Source organism: Nicotiana tabacum, chromosome 19 (genome assembly GCF_000715075.1).
Source record: "Nicotiana tabacum cultivar K326 chromosome 19, ASM71507v2, whole genome shotgun sequence".
Taxonomy (NCBI): domain Eukaryota; kingdom Viridiplantae; phylum Streptophyta; class Magnoliopsida; order Solanales; family Solanaceae; genus Nicotiana; species Nicotiana tabacum.
In genome coordinates, this window is record NC_134098.1 from 66,603,232 (window position 1) to 66,628,408 (window position 25,177).

A 25,177-nucleotide genomic window follows, 5' to 3' on the forward strand; every position below is an offset into this window, starting at 1 on the left:
AGATGGCCCATAATGGCCTTTTGTTGCTCTCCCAGGATCCTCACTGTTTTCACAACGTTTTCGTCTTCTGCGTCATCGGTAGTTGACTCTCGTACATGTCGCGGGTACTGTCCCTCGCGGACCGGGGTTGTCTCGTCCCCCTCGTTGTGGGTGTCACTTATGAATCCTCGTGTTGAGGAAGAACTTCATGTCCCTCAACGTTGTTTGCGATGTTGACATTGTTAGCTTCCATTTTCGATTTTTTTCTAAGAAACAAATAATCAAACAAGTTAGTAATAGCCGCAAGGACCAACTCAATTATGCAGCTGTCTAAGCCCCACGGTGGGCGCCAAACTGTTTACCCGTAAAACAGTACAGCTAAATTTGTTACGTGGTTTATAGACAAGCGAACTGATTTGATCTAAAATGATAAATAAATTAGATTAAAAATAAGACTTAGCGGTTAGACTCGAAAGAAATGGAAAGCCTGACTCCGAGAGCAATGCTTCCAATGATAGAAGTAAGAGCAATACAAACAAAAAATAACGTTATTTTCTTTAGCTTAAGAACAAAATGTAGCATAAGTTTTTCCAAAGATTTCGTTGTCCTACAATGGCTGTTGAGCCTGCTATTTATAGCTAGATTTAGGTAAACAAGATCCTAGGATCGAGCCTCTCTTAAATGACAATAAAGGGAGCCATTGATGAATATGTAACTGTATTTTATGAATGCAAATATTCTCTAAAACAACTGTCCATTTAATGCCAGGAAATATTATTCATTAAATACTTTCCGATGGCAAGTATTTGATTCTGCTCACGTTGATCATGTTCCCCTCGGGGTCAGCCTGATGTCACTTGCAGCTATTGTTTTCGGTCCCGATTACTACGCAATTTATTTTTTACCTATCTTCGATTTCACGTGTCACACTATCGTTCGATCATTTAATATAAACCAATTTTACCCTATACACTATATATGATAGTGTGAGAGTGAGTCATGCGAACCAGTGTATATACGGGCTCGCATTGTACTTAGCAAGTTCCAACTAGATTCTCTAATAATGACTCTTGTGACATAAGTAGAGAAATCTGGGATTCAAATTTTAGTGAAGGGAGAAAATACTAGGTGATTATTAGGTAAGCACAAGATGACTCAACATCATGGTACCGAGAGAAGTAAAAAAAATTGGCTCGATTGCAAATTTCTTTCTTCTTCTTATCACGTCATAAATTAGGAGAGGTTCAGTAGGTTGGAGTCAACAAACAGAAAAGTTGAAGAAAAAACTTGTGGCAAAAACCCGAGAACCAAAAGGGCACATGGGAATATTCAAGTACCGAGGGGGTAAAACACGGGCCATCACAGTGTCTCTAATTGGTTGAAGGCCAAGAGTAATACACGCGTCACAGAACGACTGCACATGAAAGTGAAAGTTCAAACCCATTTTCTCCTCTCCACAACTCGGGCTCCTATTTTCATTTTTCCTTTTGTTTTTTTGTCTTTTAAAAATTTATTTTTCTTTTAGTTTTCGCCTTCAGAAACTCCGAAAAATCAACAAGTCATTGATGCGAACAAGTTTCAACATCCAAAAACCTCCAAAACCCTAATCAAGTAAACCCGCAGATTTTGATATTTCCACACTTCAATTCTATCCCATTTCACAAATCTATCAATTGTCACTAACTTAATTTCACCATATTAGACTCTTTAAGAGTTTGAGCTCAATTAACTACACACACAAATTTGGGAGTAATAATGGCTGGTTCTGGAAGCTTCGCGGTGTCGCGGAGTCATGGCGGTGACCGATTCTACAATCCTCCTGCTATGCGCCGGCACCAGCAGATGCTATTACAACAGCAACAGCAGCAGCAGTTACAGAAACAGCAACAGCAGCAGCAGCAGCAGTTGCAGAGAGCAGCTAATAAAGCTGAGGCGCCTGGGAACCGGACGGACTCGGACGATTCGACTACGACATTGTCGAAAACGCCCTCCGTTTGCTCCGCTGCTTCGCCGCCACGGCCGCCGCCAGTAAATGTTACTAATTTGGATAGTTTGATTGAATCTGTTACTCCCTTCGTGCCCGCCCTGCATTTTTCTGAGGTATAAGAGGTGTTTCAGTTATTTCTAAGTTATAAGTTACTAGCAGTCGTTTTTTTTATTTTTATTTATAAGTAACACAATCTTTATAGTAGCAGGATTTTGCTTTTTCATTTTGCTCTGCTCAAACTATCGTCCTTGCTTGCATATGAGGCGAGAGCTGCTTATAGATTTCAAGTTTTTATTTTCATTAACATTCCTCTTTTATATTTGGAGTGGAATGGATATTGAAGAATCATATTAGCCAAACCAGTTTGTGATTTAGGAGTAATAGTTATAGTAAAGGTAGTAGTTGTTGTTCTCATATTTAGGAAGCAAATGCTGTTTGATTTGCTTTCAAGATTTTAAGATTTCTGGTTTAGATTTCAAGATTTTATGTTTTCTTCACATTTCTCACGTTTAGGAATCAAGTGTGATTTATTTTTTGACCGATATGCATTAATTTTGCGATTTATTTGTTGCATTAAGAATGAATAGCATCAAAATGAAGAATATTTATCAATTTATCAAGCTTTGTATGGACAGGTGAATGTAAGAGGCCATAGAACTAGGGAAGCAGAGTCAAATCCCTATTATTGCCTTGGGGATCTCTGGGAAGCTTTTAGTGAGTGGAGTGTCTATGGAGTGGGCGTACCACTATTGTTGAATGGGAAAGACTCAATTATACAGTATTATGTTCCTTTCTTATCCGGCATCCAGTTGTATGTAGATCCATCTAAGCCATCTTCACGCTTTAGGTAAGCCAACCTTTGATGTTCTTTTTCTATTTTCGTGCTAATTAGTCTTTTTATTGGTCTATAATTATTCACCATTTCTCGGAATGCTTATTCTGCTTGCCATCTGAATTGGCATCCACTTTAGCTATGCTTCATAATTTTTCAATTGCTTAGTTCAGTTTGAGTGGGTTACAAAAAAATATACAGTCAGACCTCTCTATAAGAGCATCCCTATATAACAACACTTCACTATAAAAGCCAAGCTTTTCCGGAACCAATTCTTATGTTATGTTATAATATATGTTCTCTATAACAACACTTCGCTATAACATCCAAAAATATTCGGAACAAACGATGAAGATATTGAGCGGATTAGAACATAGACTCACAAGCTTTAACTTGGACGTGCATTGAGTTCACTGTTTCACTTGGCTAATTCCTTGAGATGAAGATATTATTATTGTTCCATTGCCACAAAACGCTCTTAAAAGAACCATTGCAATAAAAATGCTCCAAAATTGGTTGTTCTTTTTCCTATGTTGTTGAAATCACCCCCCTTATGAGAGACTTTAATAACTCTATATGCCGCAAATGGGATGTTGAGATGATTAGGATGAATAGAATCTTCAGAGGGAATATGATTCACATGTAATCATGGATTTTATGACGTTGAAGTGTAGTTTAAGACACTGCTATTTGGTAGTCATTTATGGAAATATATTTTCATTGCAAATGATGCCTTAAAATAGAAGCTAAGGGGTAGTTATTTCATAATTTTGCTTTTTAATGAAATTATTTCATAATTTTGCTTAGGATAGCGATTTATTCTTTTTGATAGCTTACAACGTTTACTAAATTGCATGTGATGGTTGACTGTTTTATATTGCAGTCTGTTATTTTGTCCATATCATCTATCCACGGCCTCTAACTCTTGGAGGGATATTTCGTATGCATTTTGTGGAAGTGTAATGTGATTCATTGAAAGCTTTATGCTGCTTGTTGAAGAAAATTGAGAGTACCAACTTGATAGGTGCATTAAATAGACAAGAGTATATTGAGAGTATCAACTTGATGGTTGCATTAAATTATTTACGATTTACCTTGTTGATGGTTCTCGGTGGTGTTAAATTGTTTAGGGTTTAGCTAACGTGCATTCTAACCATATGCTATAATTTTATGGAGTTCTTTCTATACTAGTAAACTACAAGTATGTCTTGCATATTCTTAGTGGTTGTGTAGCACTTTCTTAGTTCTTCTTGTTCATCAATAATATCTTACCTTATCAAAAAGAAAAAAAAGTATGTCTTGCATATTCTACCTTAGAGAATGGATTAAGGTAACAAATTTGATGGATGCCTTAAATCCTAAGTTGCTCGGACTCGGGTGCAGGCATCTGATACAGGCACGTATCCGAGTGTCAGATTCGGCAAATCTAAATTTTAAGATTTGGGGGTGCGGATCCAGGTATGGATATGGGTGCGGGGATTCGGATAAAAAAATTCAAAATTATAAAAAATAGAGCTATAAAGAGAAAAAGAAAGCCATTCAAGGCGTTCCACCAACTCTCCATCTATATCGCTGCTACTGTTTACCAGAAGTTCGAACTCAGAACACGATCCCTTGGATTCTTGGTTTTTCTCAAACACAAAGCAGCATAATATGAGACAAAAGTACTACAATATTGAAGGTATGCCATTTCCCATGTCTTAAATCTGTTTTATTTTTAATTTTGAAAAATCAAAATGTCAACCCCTCCAAAAATAAAAAAATTTGTCGATGGACTCAAGTCAAAGTATCCGAAGTTAGTTGACCAAAACCGGGACATATCCCGCTCCCGTCCCGTGTCGAGACGGGTGCAGCATCAAAAATGAAGAGTCCGCGACTTAGCTTAAATCTACCTCGCTGATGGTATTTGATTGTTGGTATTAAATAGTTTTTAATTTTTGCTCCGAATCTGAGCTGGCACAAAAGTTAAAAGCTCCTGAAGTCTAGACCGACAAAGATAAATCATAACAGAAAACTGAGACCTGCAACATCCTTAGTGAGAATTTCCCTGTCCTTAAAGGCCTCTATGGTTCCTGGTCTTCTCCATTATGGGAGCTTATTTCTTAAGTACAACATTAGTTAGTATACTCATATGATTTAATATACTAATCAAAAATAATAAAACACTAGTTAATATACTCAAATGACATCAATAGAGCCTTCACATTTCACTTAATGTGCTCTTGGTTACTTGCATTTGCTGGTTCTCATTTATTAGCCCCCTACAAAAAAAAACCTTTGCCTGTGTGAAAATATCTCTCTGAAGTGTAATAAGTAGCAGTGAAGCTGTGTTTCACTGGCTTGCTCCCTCTTGATCATACTCACCGCGCACTCAAGCTTGTGTTGTTAATAAAATAAATATATTAGGTAATACAATAAAAAAATACTACTCCCTCCGTTCCAATTTATGTGAACATATTTCCTTTTTGGTCCGTTCCAAAAAGAATGACCCCTTTCTAAATTTGGAAACAATTTAGCTTAAACTTACAATTCTACCCTTAATGAGAAGCTTTTATAACCACACAAATACTCTGGGCCCCTTTTTGACTTGTTTAGGACTTCAAATTCCAAAAGTCTTTATTTTTTCTTAAACTCCGTTCCCAGTCAAACAAGTTCACATAAATTGGAACGGAGGGAGTATAGGTAATATGATTATATTCTACTAGTTGAAGTTGTTGTGTTCCAATAGTGGCAGATCCAACATGGACTTGAATAAAATCTGCTTACATCTTGCTTTGTGGAAAGAACTTCTTGCAGAACCTGGAGTAATTAAGCAGCAGTCATCCCTGTGTTTAGATGGCTCTTTCCATCAGTGTTGTCAAAGGCACACTTAAGCCCTGAAGCAAGGCTCAAAACATGTTGAGCGCTTTGCCTCGTTTTGTGTGCGCTTTAGTATCGCATCAAGGCTCTAAGGCATATTTTTCCTTGCCAATGAATGTAATCCTGAAAAGGCGACATTAAACAATTGATATTTCACTTTCTCGTAAATTTTTTTCAATTTCTTGTTCATATATTTGTTATTCATGCTTATAATTATTAGTCTTGGACTACCGCTACGTATACACATTTTTAATTTTTCTCAAGTTGCGCCTTTTTTCATTAAAGCCCACGCTTTATTTGCGCTTAAAGCCTCAGCGGACCTTAGAGCTTTTTTGCGCTTTTCGCCTTTGATAATACTGCTTTCCATTAATAAATCAAAGTTCCATTTGATCTTTGAATGAATTCCTGGTCAGTTGTGCACGCTGCTTGTAATTTCTGTTCCTTATAATGATACTTGTTAATCTGAAAAAGTTATAATGTAAAATGATACATTAACATTTTGTTTATGTTGCAACCACAACTTCTTTTCTCACATTGCATGACTTGTCTGAACATTGTTGAGACTCTACTCTGGATGCCCTTTAAGCTTCATTATTACTTAACTAATAGCGATATTTTAACATCTTTCGCGTCATCTCTCTAACCATTTAAAACATTTTTAACCAATTGGATTATTGCCAGTTTCGAAGTAAATGCATGGTTCTCTCTCCTTATTTTGCTATTAATATCTTTCTGCTGTGTTGAGGGTGTGTTAAAATGCGGGTGTACTTTACCCTACAGGCTTACCTGGATAGGCTATTCGGTGATCCCTTGCTTGGTAAATGGTGGATGTACCTTTTTGAAGGCACCAGCAATTTCACAAGTTTCTGAACTAATTTCTTCTGCAACTCATCTTGGTGCTGCTATTCCCTTTTCTGAAACTAAACCTTTTGGTTTCAAGGAAAATTTTGCATAGACAACTTGAGACTTTTTATCTGTTTGGCACTTTCCATAGGCTAGTAGAATGGTTGATGTTAGAGATTGATGATCTGTTTCATGATATTACCATTTCGTGGTAATGAAACACACATGCCAAATTAGTGCAGGTTTCCAATGTTCTGGGGTTTTAGTTTTATTATGATACTTGTGAGATGGGAACCTGGAGCAGCACCTGAAAATTGTTCAGTGAGAAACAGGGTTAGCTTCGGAACTGTAGACACCCTCTTGAGCTACTAAAGTGGCTAAAGTAACTTGGTACTTGGTGCATCTTCCTTATTTGATGGTGAGACTTGTTCTTTTAGCACTTATGTGGACCTTTTCTCCAGAAATAGTAAATCGAAGAAGAAGCTTGTCAACATATTATGATTTTTACTTGTCAGAAAAAGATATTAATGTGTTTGGTCCAAGCCGATTAACTGATTGCTATTATTGTCTGTTATTGTGAATAATAATTGGATATTTTAGCTAATGTTTCTTTCTTTCACCTAAAGAAAACTTCACCTGGCACAGTTGGGCATTTTAACATGAATCTACCTTTTATCTTGTGTTCCTTTTGTTTTATCCAGGAGGCCTGGTGAAGAGGGTGATGCTGACTCATCAAGGGAGACCAGTAGTGGTGGAAGCAGTGACTGTGAAGAGAGGCGGTCCAAATCCTCTTCTGATGGGCGGTGGAACCAGCACAGCCTTGTAAATCAAAATGCCCAGCGACTAAATAGACTATCATTGAGGGACAAGTCTGTCACGGGTTCATCGAGCGATGAAGCTGAAATTTCGAATTCTCTTGGGGTGCTCTTGTTCGAGTATTTGGAACAGGAGCAACCACACCATCGAAGACCATTGGCTGACAAGGTACATCATTTATTAGTGTTTGAAACGAATCACTTCTTTGTCCTAAATGTGTGTTTTGTTCTGCATTCATATCTTCTTTTTCAGATAGCAGTTCTGGCATCTCAATTTCCAGTGCTGAAGAAGTGCAGGAGCTGTGATTTACTGCCTTCTAGTTGGATTTCTGTAGCTTGGTATGTTTACAACCCTGTAGAACTTAAGAGTAATTTGCAACATGATGAGGATATTTGAAGCTCTTATTTTGCATTTTAGTTTGTGACTGCTGCAAGTGTGTTGTAGGTATCCAATATATAGAATACCCATGGGTCCCACGTTGCGGGATCTGGACGCTTCTTTCTTAACCTTTCATTCTTTGTCCACACAATCCAGAGGTATGTCCACCCTTTGTGTGCAAACAGACAGATTTATGTATTTGTTGTATGCATGTGTGCTTCTACTTCCTAGTGCTTCTTCTGAAGTAATGTTTCTGTCATTTTCTTAGCTCTGAGTACAGTTCAGCCACGCTACCATGGTGCAACTGGCAGGAAAGTTCTTGGCAATGTAAATGCATACTCAAGAATTTCTTTACCAGTCTTTGGCCTTGCCGCATACAAACTGAAAGGGTCAATCTTGAGTCCATGTGGACCTCATGAATCCGAGCAAGAAGATTCACTATTGCAAGCTGCAGACAGTTGGCTTCGGCGCTTGCAGGTTATCCTTCCCGATTATCAGTTTTTCCGTGTGCACTATTCTCCATGGAGATGATCCAGCTGTTGAAGCTCCTACGTTTTTGCTGATAATGGGGAGAAATTTAGATTGTCAGTTTGGTTAAAAAGTTTTGAGATCTAAAACCCCAGATTTTGACCAATCTTGGTCAAAGATCCATATCTCCATTAAGCCTTCCATTTTGGTGTGGAAGGTTTTTGTATTGGATTGAGGGAGAAAAAGATCGGATGGGCGTGATAACTCTCAGTGAGTCTATTTGACGCTCACAGTGGAAAAGCTGCTGCTTTGTACTTTATGATTGTTTCCTGAAATGTGGCAGGACTCCTCATTACCCTGCCTTCTTTACTTTGCTGGGGTGGATAAAATATAATCTTCTGATATGGATAGGCCTGTTGTCTTTGTTGAGTCAGGAGCAGAAGTTCTTGACAAGTGATAGTGACGAAAGATTTGGAACCTGTATTTTCAGATTGCACATAAAAATTGATAGAAATATTTGTTATAGTTTGTCAAATTCATACAACCAGTACGTTGTGTTCCTGAAATTGCAATCTCATGATTTGTTTCCTTATATTCTTAATTCACATCTTTGGATCTTCATAGGCATTGAGTAGACCCCAGTTTCAAAACTGCCTGGACTCTAGTCTATGGTACGAAGTACTATTACCAAACTTCAATAGAAGTTATGCCAAGAGCAGCATATGCAGCTGAGTACTTCCTGAGTTTGTGTTGATGACAAATCTGTTGCTATTCATTATAGGTTATGATCAAATTAAATGGGTCATTTTTTTTAATTTAGTTTCTCTTTTCTTGAATGCGTAGTCTTAACTGAAAGGGTGCATAGGAGGTGGTTTTTCTTTGCAAGGGAATCTGGTTCTCATGACAATGACAAGTGAAGTGGGAACTGCAATGGATAAGTGTGCTAGTATAGGTAATGGTTTATCCACTTGTACCTCAGATTTAGGTATCAATTTCTTCATTAACCATATAATTTTGTGGATTGGGTTTGTTACAATGGTGAAGCTTTAGGTGTAAGAAAACAATTTTCTTCATGACCTCGAAGATGGTTTTGAATTCGTAAAGACTTGTTCCTGTGATTATATAGTTTAGGGTATAGAGTTTATTCAACTTCTTTTTCAATAACATTTTTCTTATAAATTCTACTCCCATCTCTCGGATAACCATAGTTGGAAGCAGTAGAACAAACGAGAATGAGAAGCTAACCAGTTTCATATTCAAGTCGCAAAAAGTAATGGAAGCATGAGAAGGAAACAAAACTTATTTGTAGGATTCTCCCTATTTATTTTTGTCGGTTGAAGGTTGATGAGATCAGAACAATATCAGGCAAAGAAAACTTGGTGCCAAATTTCGTACTAATTCCAATATAATAACTAACTCCCAACAACTTATTTGTGAGAGTTCGGCCATTTGAAGAAAAGACATCGGATTATACAAAGTGTTCCTAATGCTATGATGTTGACACAATCTGGTTGGCGGCATTTTCTAATTCAAAACATTAAAGATTTGGTAAAATGTTACAATATCATAACTCAGAGTTACTCTCAATACTTATTCCAGTGAAAGAAATTGTACCGTGTTAAAAGGTCATATGGCTTCCTTCGCATTTAGAATATCACAAGATGTTTAACATCGTTTGATATAGAAACCTGAAGACTTCATGGACTAATCAAATTGAATTGGAGTGATATTTTCAAAGTGCTCTTTCTACCATCACTAATTCTTTTTTTGTTTTGTTTTTATTATAAGGAAGAATCACAATAACATTTTAAACTCTCTGTACAACAAAATGAGGGTCAGAAGGCAGCAAAACTTTGTCCAAAAGAAATAGTAAAGCTCGATCAACGTAGTAAGTCAGTCTTTTGAAGACAAGAGAAAGGGAGAATTCATCATTCTTTGTCCGATATAATTATTAGTACCCATTCTCCATGATAGCCACATATTGGAGTCGTTTGCTGGATGTCACTGTTTGAGTAGCCAATCCTAAATTAGTAGTCTTTGATAATCTACCTATTCCGCGATAACTTCCATGTCTTCCCCATCTCAACATGTACAACTCATGTTACATAATTCTCAAACGATCTACATTATTCACTCTGCTTTTTGACTATACGAGGATAAAATAGCATGAAGCAAGGGACTATAATGTAAAGCTGAAGAAACTTGCACATGAGCAATTCAATGAATGACATGTAATTTCTTTTGCAAAATGTGACAATGACCGTAAAAATGCTACTTCATAATTAGTCCTTTTGGATCTTGACTATATGAATGAAGAATTTCTGTTTCCAGTCACGGATAGTCAAGTGCATGATGTAGTATAAGCTACATCAGCTAAGAGGGAAACAAAGAAAGAGAAATAGCACGCTGAAGTCACTTTAATTGAAAGAATTGTGTTAAAGCATGTTAACCGGACATATCTTTGTCACAGCAGGGAGCAAGTCAACTACAAGATGAACACTGCTTTAACTCCAACCAACAGCTTCTAGCTGCTAATAAATTAATCATCATATTTCGCGGAGCATCTTCAAAGAGCTTCTGTGCCAGTATCCAAATAATGGAAAAGAAGCATTGATGTTCAGTCTCATAAATAGTCTTCGAGTATGGTGGAGAGCAATAGTCCTTTTACAAATTCAGATCTCTGGAACTTCTCTTCCTGATCCTTGTCCATTGAAGGAAACGGTTGGGACCTTCTTTGACAAGGATTTGATTAAAATGAAAAGAGTCAACTTTTACCATCCAGGCAAATGTAAGTTAGGAGGTAGCAAGAAATCAAAAGGATAATACGTGCTTTCCTAGAATAACATTTAGCAAGCATTCAGGAAAAGATACATCTAAAGTTCTCTACACAATTCAAGTTCCAAATTCAGTGCCATGGACACTTAAAACAATGTGGTATGTCCTGCTATGTTCATTTCAAAACAATCAATTTTTGCCACCTATGCTTGAGTTACTCATGAAACAAACACTGATCTTGCTAATTGAAGGAAAACAACATCAGAAAAATAACCAGCTTCTATGTCACTCAAGGTTTGGCTCAGGAAAACGTTTTTGTAGGGCTAAATGAAATATCGTTCAAAATGACTAGATAAATCAGAAAAGGGAAGGCATTAAAGGGAAAGGACAAAGTGAAGAAGGATGATGAAGATCAAGAAAGATCTTGTTACATATATAGTAAGAGAAAAGGAGAGAACCGTTGGATGAAAGCATCAGGTATCAGAATTAACCTTGGCGTGCTCCTGGTGCTAATCAGATTGAAGGGGATAAAAATAAATGGTGATACAGTGTCTTCCTGACAATTTTTTGAGAAGAATGCTTAAATGACCTTTTTTTTATTGCCCTATTGTTCACCTGTGATAACAAAGTAATAAAATTTGGGAGAAATGACCCCCCAAAAAGAAATGGTTCCATGAATTCTCGAAGTTGGCTTGATTTTAGAAGCCTTCTGAGTGAAGCTTTTTTAACTATTAGCAAATGGAACTACAGCATTTTCCTTAGCAAGGGAATAACAAAATCCAAAAACTTGGCAATCATGCATTGATGTTCCTATTATATTCCCTACAAATTGTTAAACTAGGTTTTCTCTCACAATTTCAGATATATGTAAAGCACTACATATCCAGCATAGGCAAAATTTCTAAGGACACCTCAGTTCTCGAATTAAGCTAACTTGCTGCCAAGGTCACTTCTTGCATAATCCAGAGATGCGATGCATACAAGTATAATCAGCAGCAATCAAAAGCAAAGTCAAGCAACAATGCTCTATGCACATTAATCATTGTTTCCATGAACGATCACATTTAATGAAATTTAACCAAGCAAAAGTATGAGGAACTTATCATTGCTAGATGAACGAAACTATAACTAGTTAGCTATCTATCGAGCTTGTGTGCTTCGGTTGTCTCCAGTGATCAGATCAAGTCTGGTTCTAAGTTCGAATTTAGTTACAAGCTGTTGTTCTTCAATTAGTTTGCAATGACAATAATTGATAAAGGACAGGCTTCTAACAAATGGAAGAAATTGAGTTGAGTGTGCCTACTCCTATATATCCAGCTTTCTTTTGTCCACTAATTTGTCCTTTTTCATCATCGTGATCAGTGCCATTTGGTGTTGGCAGATGATGAGAGGTAACACATAGAACCATGACCAAACTGTTGAAATTAAATCATAATAACCTTCTTACCTTTCACTAACATGGTCATCTAGGCTGTTTACAGATGAACTTGCTTCAGCTGAAGTGCAGGATTGTCTTGTATGAAATCTTTTGGAAGGCTGCTGATTGCCGACAAATGATAACAGTAACTGGTTGGTTGCCATATTAGAGGAAGGAGTGACATGGCTGGACTTCTTTTCCAAATAAGCACTCAGCAACTCTTTCCTCAGTAAGGATAAGGCCGAGAAAGATCCACCATTTTGAAGTTTCTTTTTACTGAGAGCTTAAGGTTTGTTAAGGTAAATCACCTTATAGCTCCACATGCTCATATGATAAACAAAATATAACATTTCTCCTAAAACAATGATTGATGCAGAATCATGCTCAAGGAAATAACTCAGATAAACCAATAAACATGAAAGTTGGCAAGTTTTTTTTTTCTTTTTCGGATAAGGGAAAGAGGGCAAAGTTAATAACATTTGGAAGCAGCAACGCTACCTTAGTGTCGCTTTATTAATAATATTTAATTATAAAAAGGAAGGCATCTGCCACTACCTTTCATTAAGCATAATGATTGATGAACATGTTAGAAGTTATGAATTAGACAACACACAGAGCAAAATTGAGAAGCTACTGCATTCCAGTTCACTATATAAACAAATATCAAGCTCGCTAATCCAGACTCACCCAACACAGAAATTTCTATATTATCTTCCCAATTGACTATAAAGAACAACTACGAAACTTGATTTGCTATTCTCTTACAACCAGCTATGAAAAGTCAATAACTCCTACACTTAACCTGACCATGTAAAGCTGATAAATTGGAATAAAGGAAGTGAAGGATATTTTTAGTATACTTTCATGTTGCACGATGACATGTGTAGCCATATTCGTTCGCACCTTGACAGCACATAGAGGACATATCTGGAGATAAAGAAACACAGATCATAAGAAATTCAGACTTCAAAAGATTAAGGCTGAAAATACAATGGCCATAAGATAATTTCACACAACACTGAAGTACTACTGTTCGTTATAAGCAAACATATCTCAGATTGAGACAGTATGCAAATATGCCAAACCAATTGAATGTTTTTGTATCAAATTCCTAGGATTACAAAACTCAGGCACGAACTGCAATAATTGAAAAGTTGCAGTTAGTTTCGTCCTAATAGGAATCATCAAATAGAGAAAAAGGTACTTTTTGGAGGTTCCAGCTCAGTGTAAATCAAATAAAAATCACCTTTCTCCCAAAACCCTCTCATTTGCTCGAAAAGTGGATAGTTCTGTGCTTCTTGGTCATATTGAAGGAACATTTTATTTATTTAGGTTTGCACCACATTCTCTCACATGCATCTGGCTTCTTTTCTCACGAGTACATGGATTTTTTTTTTTAATAATAGGTAGGTGATACTCAAACTCTACCTGATACAACCAATTAATCTAAAAGTTCGAGACATTCAAGAAAGCAAGCTGCCCTAACAATCGCCACTCTACCACTAGACTTTGTGTCTTCACAATCAACAAGTAATGACCTTTAAGAAAGTCTCCACCAATGGCAGATGTGAACAACAGCCTCAATCCAACAGGTGACTATCCTTATCCTAATTTAAACCCTTCAAGAGCAAACTCTCTTCTAAAAATTATTAAAGAGAAGACAAAACCAAAATTCAAAAATACTTCCAACATGAAAATGAAAGAAAATATAGGTATTGTTTACCCCGGTCTTTGCCTCCATGCGATGCTCGCTGTCAATGTGACAGCACAATCCAAGCATATCGAAGTCTTCTGAACAAAATGGACATGCCAATTCTGTTTTTACATTTTCATTGTTAACATCTTCATCATCACCCTCCTCCTCTTCTTCTTCTTCTTCTTCTTCCTCCTCCTCCTCCTCCTCTTCAATATCCACACAACCATCTATTTCAAGATTCAACATGATTATGCCCAAAGAACACATAGTCCGCAAATACACAAATAAACACACACAGACACAGACACACACGCACACACACAAAAGCAATACATATTGTTCCCCTATGTCCCAAAAGATTTGGCATTTCTTTATTTCCAAGAATCAAAGTAAGTGGATTTTGACCAAAAACAACAACTACAAAAACAACAACAACAACAACAACAATAACAACCCAGTGAAATCCCACGAGTGGGGCTGGGAGGTCAGTATATATGCAGACCTTACCCCTGTCCCGAAGGAGTAAAGAGGCTGTTTCCGATATAAGCTCGGCTCAAGAAGACTAAGTGGAATTCAAAAATGTAATTTTTCATGTATGAGAAGAATTGAAACAACTAAAATGATTCTTCCCATAGTTTCCAAGTATCTAAATTTAAATTTTAAAGAACAAATTAATCTAGTTCGATTTAGCCCCTAAACTTAGTCGGATAATAAAAATTGCCAAATAAACAGAGACGGTTGAAAAAACAGTACCCTTTAAAGCAGAGAGCAGAATTTCCCAATCGTCATCATGATCATCCATTGAGAGTTTGCCTGTAGAAGAAAGCCTAATTCCTATAAATAGAAAATACCCAGAAAATATAAATACGTAAAGATTGTATTTATGTATACACAAAGCTTATAGGGTTTTAGGGCACTTTTGAGTAGGAATTTTTGGTGGTGTGTGATATGTGAAAAAAGACTATTGAGACCAGAAGAAGAAGAAGAGCGTCTGCCTCTGGTAGAAAGCTGAACGAAAGGAAATGGGTAATTAATTGGGTCGGGTACGAATCGGGTACCGAAATACCCGTGGACTCCCGCGTTTTCTGGTCAACTCACGAATCAGTCACAGCAGCCAAATAATAGAACCAGCCTAACGATTTGTTTATTTATATTCTTTTGTGTAGTTACAAATACAATCTGTATTTTTGACATTTTAAAATATTTGGCACAATATTATTTCTGAAACTTTTCTAACTTTGAATAATCTAAGTTGATCAAACTATTCACTCTTTAACATTGACGTGATATTTTTTTCTCTTTTAATCACTATGTTTATTTTCTTCCATCATCATTAATACATTGAGTTCTATTTTCTTAAACTCAATACCAATTATCAAGTCAAACACCTGTCACAAAATGTAATGGAAGAAATATTTAATTACTTTGGTATCTATTTCAGTGTTAGCAGTCAAATTTATTTATGTATCCATATCTATTAATATTGGACTTGAAGAGTAATTTATATTTGAATGATTACCTCTATTATATGGTTGATGACAAGTATTACAATAATGTATGGCTATGTATTCAAGATATTTTTTTAAATCGAATGTCATCGAAGGAATTATGCATTTAAGATGCAAGGTGAGAATTTTTTTTCCTTTTCTTTAGTTTTTGTTATTTTTTCTTTAGATATATTATAAGTAATACTTTCTTGCCTTTTGTTGTGTTTCTCCGAACCCCTTTGTGTACTAACAAGCACAATTCCACTAATAATACTGAGTAGTACAATTTTATTCATGTATCGGGTAAAATTGATAAATGACAAGTGGATGCTCGTACAATTGACACATCGGTGAAGTCAAATAAAATATGAGTCAGCAAATGGATGGCACCGGTTACAAATATGTGACTGGTGCTGAGTGTGTTCCGAAGACACTGGAACCAGGGACGAGAAATCTGATCCGGTTGGGAAAAGCAGCATTCAATGAGCAGCCGTTATAATTTTTTTTTGCATTTATGCTTAACCGTTATGCAACCATCAAGAGGTGTTTTATTCATATTAAAGAAGATCTTGATTCAGGGATCTTGTCCCCCTGATTTGAGCTATATGTCACGACCCGAAATTCTCACATTCGGACCATGATGATGCTAACATTTCACTTGTTAGGCAAGCCAACATTAGAATAATATTAACTATTTTTAAATTTATTAATAATCAAAGAACAAATGCGGAAGTAAAGTCTGAAATATAGTGAATAATCCATAAAAACAACGATGTCTAAATACCATCCCAGAATTGGTGTCACAAGTGCACGAGCTTCTAGAATAATACAAATAAAAGTCTGAATAAAATAAAGCTGTCTAGAAATAAACACACAGCTAAAGTAAAATAGACGGGGACTTCAGAACTGCGGACGCCATGCAGTTATACCTCAAGTCTCCTCTGGTAGCTGAAATCCGAGCAAGTCTATAGTACGCCGCTGGGACCAACTCCGAAATCTGTACAAGAAGTGCAGAGTGTAGTATCAGTACAACCGACCCCATGTACTGCTAAGTGCTGAGCCTAACCTCGACGAAGTAGTGACGAGGCTAAGGCGAGTCACTTACATTAACATGTACGCAATATTAGTAACAAAAACAAATAATAAAAATAAATCAGGTAACTCATTTATAATAATTGAAACCAATTCAGCAGTCGTAACCAATTATCATTTCCATCAAATCTGTTGCAACGTGCAACCCGCTCTCACAACATATTCACATTCAATTCTGTTGCAGCGTGCAACCCGCTCTCCCAATATATTCCTTTTAATAAGTTTGTCATATATTTATTTCAATCAAGTATATATAGACTTTTTAATAAGTCTGTTGCGGCGTGCAATCCGATCCCCCAATATTGACTTTTAATAAGTCTGTTGTGGCGTGCAATCCGATCCCCCAATATTGACTTTTTAATAAGTCAGTTACGGCATGCAACCCGATCCTCCAATATATCCATTTCAATCAATTTTGTTGCGGCGTGCAACCCGATCCTCCAATATATCCATTTACCAATTCTTATAGAAGAAATTTCCCCAATAAATACAACAGTTAATATAAAATTATAAGACAACAATCATACAATAATTATGATTTAATTACGAAACAAACAATGACAAATAGCAAATTATTATGAAAATCAGGGAAAAAATAGGCAGTTTAATATTTAATATGCTAAATATCAAATAACAATTATAACACACAATTCAAATAGCATGTAACAATTAATGCAGGAATTCAAAAATTAATATTTGACAAAGAATAAGAGAGAAACAATTTTATAATAATTAGTTTATGATTTAAAATAATTTATATTTTTTCAAGTAAGCAAGCAAACAATTAATTTCACGACGTATAGACACTCGTTACCTCGCCTATACGTCGCTCACATGCATTTCACATAACAAATAATTTAAAGGTTCTATTCTCTCAAGTCAAGATTAACCACGACACTTATCTCGCTTTGCAAATTCCAATCAATTACTCAACCACAGCTTTTTCTTTCAAATTTATCTCTGAAAGCTTCAAATCTATTCACAAACAATTCGATATATTCAATACTAATCATATGAATTAATTCCATATGAATTTACTAAATTTTTGGATACAAATCTAAAATTTATTAAAATATTCGACAGTGGAACCCACATCTCAAATCCCAGAAAAACTCGCGAAATCCGAATACCCGTTCCGCTACGAGTTCAACCATATAAAAATTATCCAATTTCGATGTCAAATGGACCTTCAAATCTAAATTTTCGTTTTTGGAAAGTTTTACAAAAATTCAAATTTCTTCCATCTAAATCCGAAATAAATGATGAATATAGACATGGATTTGCGAAATATAATCACTTTTGGTTAAAGAACACTTACCCAATTCAAAGTCGTGAAAATCCCCCTTGAAATCGCCCAAATCCAAGAATTGAAACTCAAAAATGAGCAAAAATGGCTAAGACCTGATTTTATGTATTCTGTACAGCATTTTCGCATCTGCGACCTATATTTTCGCACTTGCGATCTCGCATTTGCGAGACAAAGCTCGCATTTGTGGAACAGGGCAGCTTGACCAGTGGTCGCATCTGCGCCCAAAAATGTCGCACTTGCGACATCGCAGAAGCGCACAAGTGACCGCAGAAGCGGTCGTCCTCGCAGAAGCGGCTTGACCATCGCGATGCGGTTTCGCACATGCGCTCATTTCTATGCAGAAGCGGAGCTCGACAAGGCTGTCCAATATCGCAGAAGCGACTGGTATTCCGTAGGAGCGGCCACGCACCTGTGCACAAAATGTCGCAGGTGCGACACACCAGAACCAGCACTGGGCAGCAGGTTCCAATTGCTCTGTGGCTCGTCCGAAACTCATCCGAGCCACTCGGGACCTCGTCCGAATATTCTAACAAGTCCAGAAACATAATACGGACTTACTCCGAGTTTCAATTCACGTCAAACAACATCAAAATTATAATTCACACATCGATTCGAATTTTGAGTTTTAAACTTTTCCATTTGCAAATCTTGTGCCAAAACATATTAAATAAATCCGGAATGACTTTAAATTTGGCACACAAGTCATAAATGACGTAACAGAGCTGCTCAAATTTTCAGAATCGGATTCCGGCTCCGATATCAAAAAGTCAACCCCATGGTCAAACTTGGAAATCTTTAGCCTTTAAATTGCTAGTTCCGTTAAATGGTCATAACTTGAGTTAGGAACCACCAAATTAAATTTCGGGCATACGCCCAAGTCCTAAATCACGATACGGAGCTATCGGAACTATCAAAATATTGATCCGGGTTTGTTTGCTAAAAATATTGACCAAAGTCAACTCAGTTGAGTTTTAAAACTCTATTTCACATTTTAATCCATTTTTCACATGAAAACTTTCCGGAAAATTTTACGGAATGCGCACGTAAGTCGAGGAATGATAAATGATACTTTTTGAGGTCTTAGAATACAGAATTACTTATTAAATTTAAAGATAATAGTTTGGGTCATCACACTATAAATAGAAGAATTTGTATTCACTATGGACACGAGACATCTGTATGCAAAAAGGGCAAAACTTATTCTCATTCTATTAACAATACTCTTTCTTTCTATTTATTGCATTGTTTACTTCTGCTTCCGCAAAAACTCTTTTCATAATCAGGCTTGTATTTCCTTCAAGTTTATTTAATCAATTTATTTTTGTTCTTAGTTGTTTTATATTCTAGGATTAAATTAATTCACGTGTCTATAAACTACATTATAAATTCAACTGTATCGTTTTACGGATAAACAGTCTGGAGCACACCGTAGGGCATATGCAATTGTGTTATTACTTCGATCTATTTATCTGTTACTAATGCATTTTGACGCTTTTCTTTAGTCAAAGAAAAATCAGATATAACAGCTAATGATGTGAACAACTCTTTCAATGTTGGAACAAACAATGAGCGTGAGGATATGTTCCAGCGTGATGATTCAACCAGTGAAACTCGCAACGAAGGAGATGAGACAACTCCGGTTCGCGATGAACGAAATCCTCGGCATGTGAGAAGTCCAACTCTTGATGATATAGATGATGGACCTGTTGTTCAAACGGTAAAAGTTTTGAGAGCGCAACAAAGGGAAATCATGAATCATCTCTCAAGACAAGACCAGATAATGACCGAGCAGAAGCAAGCACTTTCGGTTGCTTCCAATAGTTCCAATGGAGGAGTTCTAGTCCCTCCTAATGTGCCTTCAAATCAAACGACACAGAGAACTGGTAACGTTGCTTCGAGGGAGGAATTTGGATTTAATGAAAATAAAGCAGGTGGTGCTGGTAGTGGATCTGGGAACGACAACAACATGAATGATCCATTTAAAACCGAGCCCATGAGATTCATGAGAGAAATGAATGCTCGAATGGATCAAAATGCTAAAGGATTCCATGCCCGGATGGGTCAAATCCCGTGAGCACCACCAGAATTGAAGGGGCCGGATTCAAAGAAGTATACATAGTTGCCATTCAAACCAAGTGCAGCCCCGAAGTTAATTTCAAAAAGATTTAATATGCCTTATATTCTGAAGTATGATGGAACTTCAGATCCACATGAGCATATCACAACTTACACTATACCTGTAAAGAGGAATGATTTGGCCCCGCATGAGATCAAATCTGTCCTGCTGATGAAATTCGACGAAACCCTAACAAAGGGTGCCTTAACATGGTACTTTCTTTTGCCTGAGCATTTGATTGGCTCTTTTGAAATGCTTGCAGATTCTTTCATTAAAACTCATGCTGGGGTGAGAAAAGTCCAAGCTAGGAAAGAAGATATATTCAGAATCACTTAAGAAGAATCTGAAATGTTACGGGAGTTCGTAATCCGATTTCAAAAAGAGATGATGATGTTGTCGGCAACGCCAGATGAGTGGGAAGCTGAAGCGTTCACCAAAGGCCTCAATCCATTGAGCTTCGATGCCTCCAGGAAATTAAAGGAAAGCCTATTGGAGTTTCAGGCAACCACATAGGCAGATATCCATACTCGTTATGAATTAAAAATCAGAAATTGAAGATGATCAACTGAGTTCTTCGGTGTCATCCAAGGGTCACAATCACGATAAGAATCAGGAGAAGTTCAGAAGTGATTTCGATGCAGACCGAAGGTCTTCCAAGAATCGTTTTCAACCTTATGAAAGAGCTGATGGGCGAGGAATTAAAGGTTTGCAGTCTTTGGAAAAGTTTGTATTAGATAGGAGAATGGATCATGGCCGGAGTAGCTGGGTTTTGCAGGAGAAGGAACCATCGGGGTCCCGAGATTCAGCATATCCCCGGTCCGATTACAACTTCAATATTAGCTTGGTAGAACTAGTTTCAGTTATGAGAAAAATCAAGGAGGCAAGATTTCCTAAATCAATTCGGTCAGATCCTAGTCAAAGGGATCCTAATCTATGGTGCGAATTCCATGGAACACATGATCACAGGACTGGGGATTGCCGGCATCTTCTTGAAGAGGTTGCGATGTTATTGAAGAATGGTCATCTTAGAGAATTTCTAAGTGACCGGGCCAAGAACAATTATGGGAGGAATCGAGATGTTAAAGAACCAACCAAACCGGTTGCAAGGTTACCTCGTCTAACAATAAAAATAATTTTTGGTGAAGTTGAAGTAAATAGGGTGATGTTTTCGGCGGCAAATAGGACAAAGATATCGATAACTCATGGCAAGAGAGTACGAGAAGCACCAGAAGATGATAAAATTACCTTCATGGAAGAAGATGTTGATGGCCTTCTTTTACAGCACAACGATGCTCTGGTAATATCGCTTAATATTCTAGATTTTAAAATTAAACATGTGTTGGTTGATCCAGGTAGTTCAACCAATATTATCAAGTTGAGAGTTTTGGAACAAGCAAAGTTAACTGGGAACATAGTTCCGACAATAAAGCTTTTGGTCGGGTTCAACCTAACAAGTGTAACAATTCGAGGGGAGATTTTACTCCCCACACAAGCCAAAGGCGTGACGAAGACCACTTTGTTTGAGGTGCTGGATATCGATACGGGATATAACGTGATCCTTGTAGGCCATGGATTTATGAAAATGAAGGTTGTTCCATTGACTTATCATCAATTTTTGAAGTTCCCAATGCCATAGGGGATCAAGTAGATAAGAGGTGATCAACCTGCAGCAAGGGAAATGAATGCAATAACTCTATCCAGCAACAAGGCGGAAGGAGCGAGTAAATAACAACTATAGGAACCGGTGCCCTTTTCCATTCCGATTGAAGGTGATGGGGAAGATGAGTTATCAGAATTTTAGCAGGTGCATAGATCTTTCTAGGTACCTAAAGAAGCAAATGCTACAAAGTTGACCGCAGAAGAATTGGAACAAATTGTTTAGTTCTCGGAGTTCCTAGATATAAAGGATTACCTGGGAACAATATTAAGTCCTGAACCCAGGTTTAAAATTATTAAGTTTGTAAAATTTAACTTCAATTGCTTTGCATGGTCTCATTTTGATATGACAAGTATTCTATTAGATGTGGCTATCCATAAGTTAAGCTTGGACCCTAATTTTCTACTGGTAAAGCAAAAGAAATGACCGATAGCCGAGGTCAGGAACAAATTTGTTAAAGAGGAGGTAATCTGGTTATTAAATGTATGTTCAATTCGCGAGGTGAATTATCCTGATTGGCTAGCTAATATAGTGGTAATGTGTATAGATTATAAAGATTTAAATAAGGCATGCACTAAAGATTCTTTCCTGTAGCCAAACATTGACCAAATGATCGATGCTACAGCCAGACATGAATTGGTGAGTTTTCTTGATGCGTATTCCAGGTATATTCAAATTAAGATGCACCCAAAGGGTCAAGAAAAAACCTCTTTCATCACAAATTTTGGCACTTATTGCTATAATGAGATGCCTTTCGGGCTTAAGAATGCCGGGGCCACCTATCAAAGGCTCGTTAATAAGATGTTTGAACGTCAAATTAGTAAAACTATGGAAGTTTATATTGATGACATGTTGGTTAAGTCTCTTAGAGCAGGAAGTCATTTGACACATTTGCAACACACATTCGATATTTGAGAAAGTTCAACATGAAGCTCAACCCTGAAAAATGCGCTTTTGGAGTTGGGTACGGGAAGTTTCTTGGATTTTTTGGTTTCTCAAAGAGGAATTGAAGTGAAACCAGGCAAGATTAAGGCCATTGAGGATATCCATGACCAATTAACGAGTGTGAAGGAAGTACAAAGGTCGACCGACAGGTTAGCGGCCCTTAGCAGATTCATATCAAGGTCATCGGAAAAATGTCATTGTTTCTTTTCACTTTTGAATAAGAAGAATGATTTTCTGCGGACTTCGGAATGCCAACAAGTGTTGAATGACCTAAAACGGTACTTTGTATAATCCTCCAATAATGTCCAAATCGAAGGCGGGTGAGCAACTGTTAATTTATTTAGGGGTTTCGGAAGTTGCGATGAGTGCAATTCTGATACAGGAGGAGGAAGGTACGTAATTTTTTTGTTTATTATGTTAGTAAAATTTTATTGGGGGTGGAGACACGTTATCCGCACCTAGAAAAGTTGGCTCTAGCTCTCGTAGTTGCCTCCCGAAAACTTAGACCTTAGTTTCAACGTCACCCAATAGCAGTTGTGACGACTTTTCCCTTGAGGAACACCATTCATAATCCTGAATTATCTTGATTGGCTAAATGGGCAGTTGAAAGTAGTAAATTTGATATAGAATATAAACCTCGTACAACCATTAAGTCATAAGTTTTGGCCGGCTTTGTGGCTAACTTTAAGCAGTTGTGATATTAGGAACCATTTCCAGAGTATAGACCCTTTTTACGGATGGATCCTCCAACGTAAAAGGGTTCGGTCTTGGGATATTATTAATTACTTGTTGGCATAAGTAAGTTTGTTTTGATGATTGACAAAGGAACTCAGACCTGAAATATGTTCATACACAGTGTACACAGACACATGCAGATTCAAGTACAAGGAATGCACGTGAAGGAGATAAGCTTAAGTGGTTATATCTGATATCTCCTGAACGAAAAGGTTGCATAAGTGATAAGGAGAACGACTCCTTACTCGAAGAGAAATCTATCCTAGATAAGGGAGGAGTTAGAAGTTGAAGATAACTAGAACTTTTCCACCAAGGAAGAGTAAAGCATTAGACTTCTAGTTATTTCCTATTCTACTAACTCTATATATTTCAGGATGTTCTCATTTTACAGGTACGCACAAACACTGAAGTTAAACGTGAGTTGAGAGCAAAATAGCAAGGCATTTTGCAAGCAATTCTTATGTGATTCAAGTGTGCGAACCTGAAGCTACATGAACCAAATAGAAGAACCAGTTCCAAGTGTCTGTCTTTTATTATAGTTTCATTATAGTAGGGCTTTTGAGTTGTACCTTTCAGCTTTATCTAGAAGCAATTGTACTAGGTACTCTGAGTGTTGAATTCAAGTTAGAGTTAACTTAAAGTTGTCGCAACAACTAGAGGCTGGTTGCCATAAAGGGTTAGAGGTAATCCTTAGGTTTACAAAGAGTTTTGTAAATGATGTTTTTGGCTTAGTGATTTAGTAAAGTGGTGGAAAAAATCCTACTGGGTAGTAGGACATGGTTTTTTCACCTTCTGAGCCAGGTGTTTTCCAGGTAAAAATACTTGTGTTCTTTACTTTCCGCATTTATTATTCCGCAACAGTAGTATAAGGAACACATAGAAGAACCAAGTCCTTCTCTAATCCGTGCACGCAAAAAATTGGACACCACACAAATCACCCCCCTCTTGTGTGGTATTAAAGTACAAAACATCAATTGGTATCAAAGCAGGTTATCCTTGAAGAGGCTAACATCTTAGGAGAAAATCAAGATGAGTGCACTACCTTGAAATTAGGAAGGGAAATCCACTGCTAGGCCACCACTCTTTAATGGCCAGTACTACTCTTGGCGGAAGAATATAATGAGAGATCACATTCAAGGAGAGGACTATGAGCTATGGGACATTGTCACTAATGGTCCACTGGCTACATTGAAGAAGAATGCTTAAGGAGTAGATGTGACAAAAAAAAGAGCGGATTGCACTGCTGAAGACTTGAAAAAGTGGGAAAAGAATGCTAAAGCCAAGAAATGGCTTGTTTGTGGACTTGATCCAGATGACTACAACATAATCCAAGATTGTTCCACTGCTAAGCAAATTTGAGACACATTGCAAGTGGCCCATGAAGGAACAACTCAAGTGAAGAGATCTAGAGGAACTCTACTGTACTCTCAGTATGAGAACTTTGCTATGAAGGATGGAGAAACCATTCAAGAGATGTACACAAGGTTCACTACACTGACAAATGAACTAAAATCTCTTGGAAGGATTATTCCTGAAGAAGAGAGGGTTGAGAAGATACTTACTAGGGTCTTGCCAATCACTTGAGAAAGCAAGATCACTGCCATCCAGGAGTCAAAGAACATTGCTACTCTCCCAATAGATGAATTAATTGGAAATATCAATGCTATGAACTTAGGAGACAAACCATGAAGATGGATGTACCTAAGAAGGAAATAAGCTTGGCACTCAGAATCATTGAAGGTTCTGATTTGGAAAATGATGAAATGACTATGATCACCAAAGACTT

The 25,177-nt window shown here is 37.1% G+C and overlaps 3 protein-coding genes across 4 annotated transcripts; 2 read left to right on the plus strand and 1 right to left on the minus strand.

Annotated features, from left to right (window-relative positions):
- Window positions 1–1,501: 1,501 nt before the first annotated feature.
- Window positions 1,502–8,754, plus strand: LOC107781418 (uncharacterized). The gene is made up of 6 exons (XM_016602118.2): window positions 1,502–2,079; window positions 2,602–2,813; window positions 7,202–7,484; window positions 7,569–7,654; window positions 7,761–7,852; window positions 7,963–8,754. Exons 1-6 carry the CDS (start codon window positions 1,735–1,737, stop codon window positions 8,223–8,225), a joined length of 1,281 nt encoding a protein of 426 aa, XP_016457604.2. The 5' UTR covers window positions 1,502–1,734; the 3' UTR covers window positions 8,226–8,754.
- Window positions 8,755–10,371: 1,617 nt separating this feature from the next.
- LOC107781416 (protein DEHYDRATION-INDUCED 19 homolog 3) lies at window positions 10,372–15,137 on the minus strand. 2 transcript variants are annotated; one of them, XM_016602116.2, is made up of 5 exons: window positions 14,804–15,137; window positions 14,078–14,277; window positions 13,204–13,281; window positions 12,385–12,638; window positions 10,372–10,894 (listed from the first exon to the last, which is right to left on the minus strand). In XM_016602116.2, exons 1-5 carry the CDS (start codon window positions 14,850–14,852, stop codon window positions 10,786–10,788), a joined length of 690 nt encoding a protein of 229 aa, XP_016457602.2. In that variant the 5' UTR covers window positions 14,853–15,137; the 3' UTR covers window positions 10,372–10,785. The 2 variants fall into 2 exon arrangements, with proteins under 2 accessions (XP_016457602.2, XP_016457603.2); XM_016602117.2 differs by having other exon boundaries at window positions 10,372–10,891; window positions 14,804–15,132.
- A 4,971-nt stretch (window positions 15,138–20,108) lies between these two features.
- On the plus strand, window positions 20,109–24,597 carry LOC142173529 (uncharacterized). The gene is made up of 3 exons (XM_075239134.1): window positions 20,109–20,342; window positions 20,644–21,351; window positions 24,445–24,597. Exons 1-3 carry the CDS (start codon window positions 20,109–20,111, stop codon window positions 24,595–24,597), a joined length of 1,095 nt encoding a protein of 364 aa, XP_075095235.1.
- The last annotated feature ends 580 nt before the right edge of the window (window positions 24,598–25,177 follow it).

Bases quoted from the DNA above. Each gene is read 5' to 3' on its own strand.
- LOC107781418 (XM_016602118.2), top strand. From the start codon at position 1,735: ATGGCTGGTTCTGGAAGCTTCGCGGTGTCGCGGAGTCATGGCGGTGAC. The intron at 2,080-2,601 runs GTATAAGAGGTG...TTGTATGGACAG, and splicing joins CCGCCCTGCATTTTTCTGAG to GTGAATGTAAGAGGCCATAG. The intron at 7,853-7,962 runs GTATGTCCACCC...TCATTTTCTTAG, and splicing joins TTTGTCCACACAATCCAGAG to CTCTGAGTACAGTTCAGCCA.
- LOC107781416 (XM_016602116.2), bottom strand. From the start codon at position 14,852: ATGGATGATCATGATGACGATTGGGAAATTCTGCTCTCTGCTTTAAAG. The intron at 14,278-14,803 runs GTACTGTTTTTT...ATCTTGAAATAG, and splicing joins TCTGCTCTCTGCTTTAAAGG to ATGGTTGTGTGGATATTGAA. The intron at 10,895-12,384 runs GTAAGAAGGTTA...TCCTTGTCAAAG, and splicing joins GATGACCATGTTAGTGAAAG to AAGGTCCCAACCGTTTCCTT.
- LOC142173529 (XM_075239134.1), top strand. From the start codon at position 20,109: ATGCCTTATATTCTGAAGTATGATGGAACTTCAGATCCACATGAGCAT. The intron at 20,343-20,643 runs GTGAGAAAAGTC...GTGTCATCCAAG, and splicing joins TCATTAAAACTCATGCTGGG to GGTCACAATCACGATAAGAA. The intron at 21,352-24,444 runs GTAATATCGCTT...CCTTGAAATTAG, and splicing joins TACAGCACAACGATGCTCTG to GAAGGGAAATCCACTGCTAG.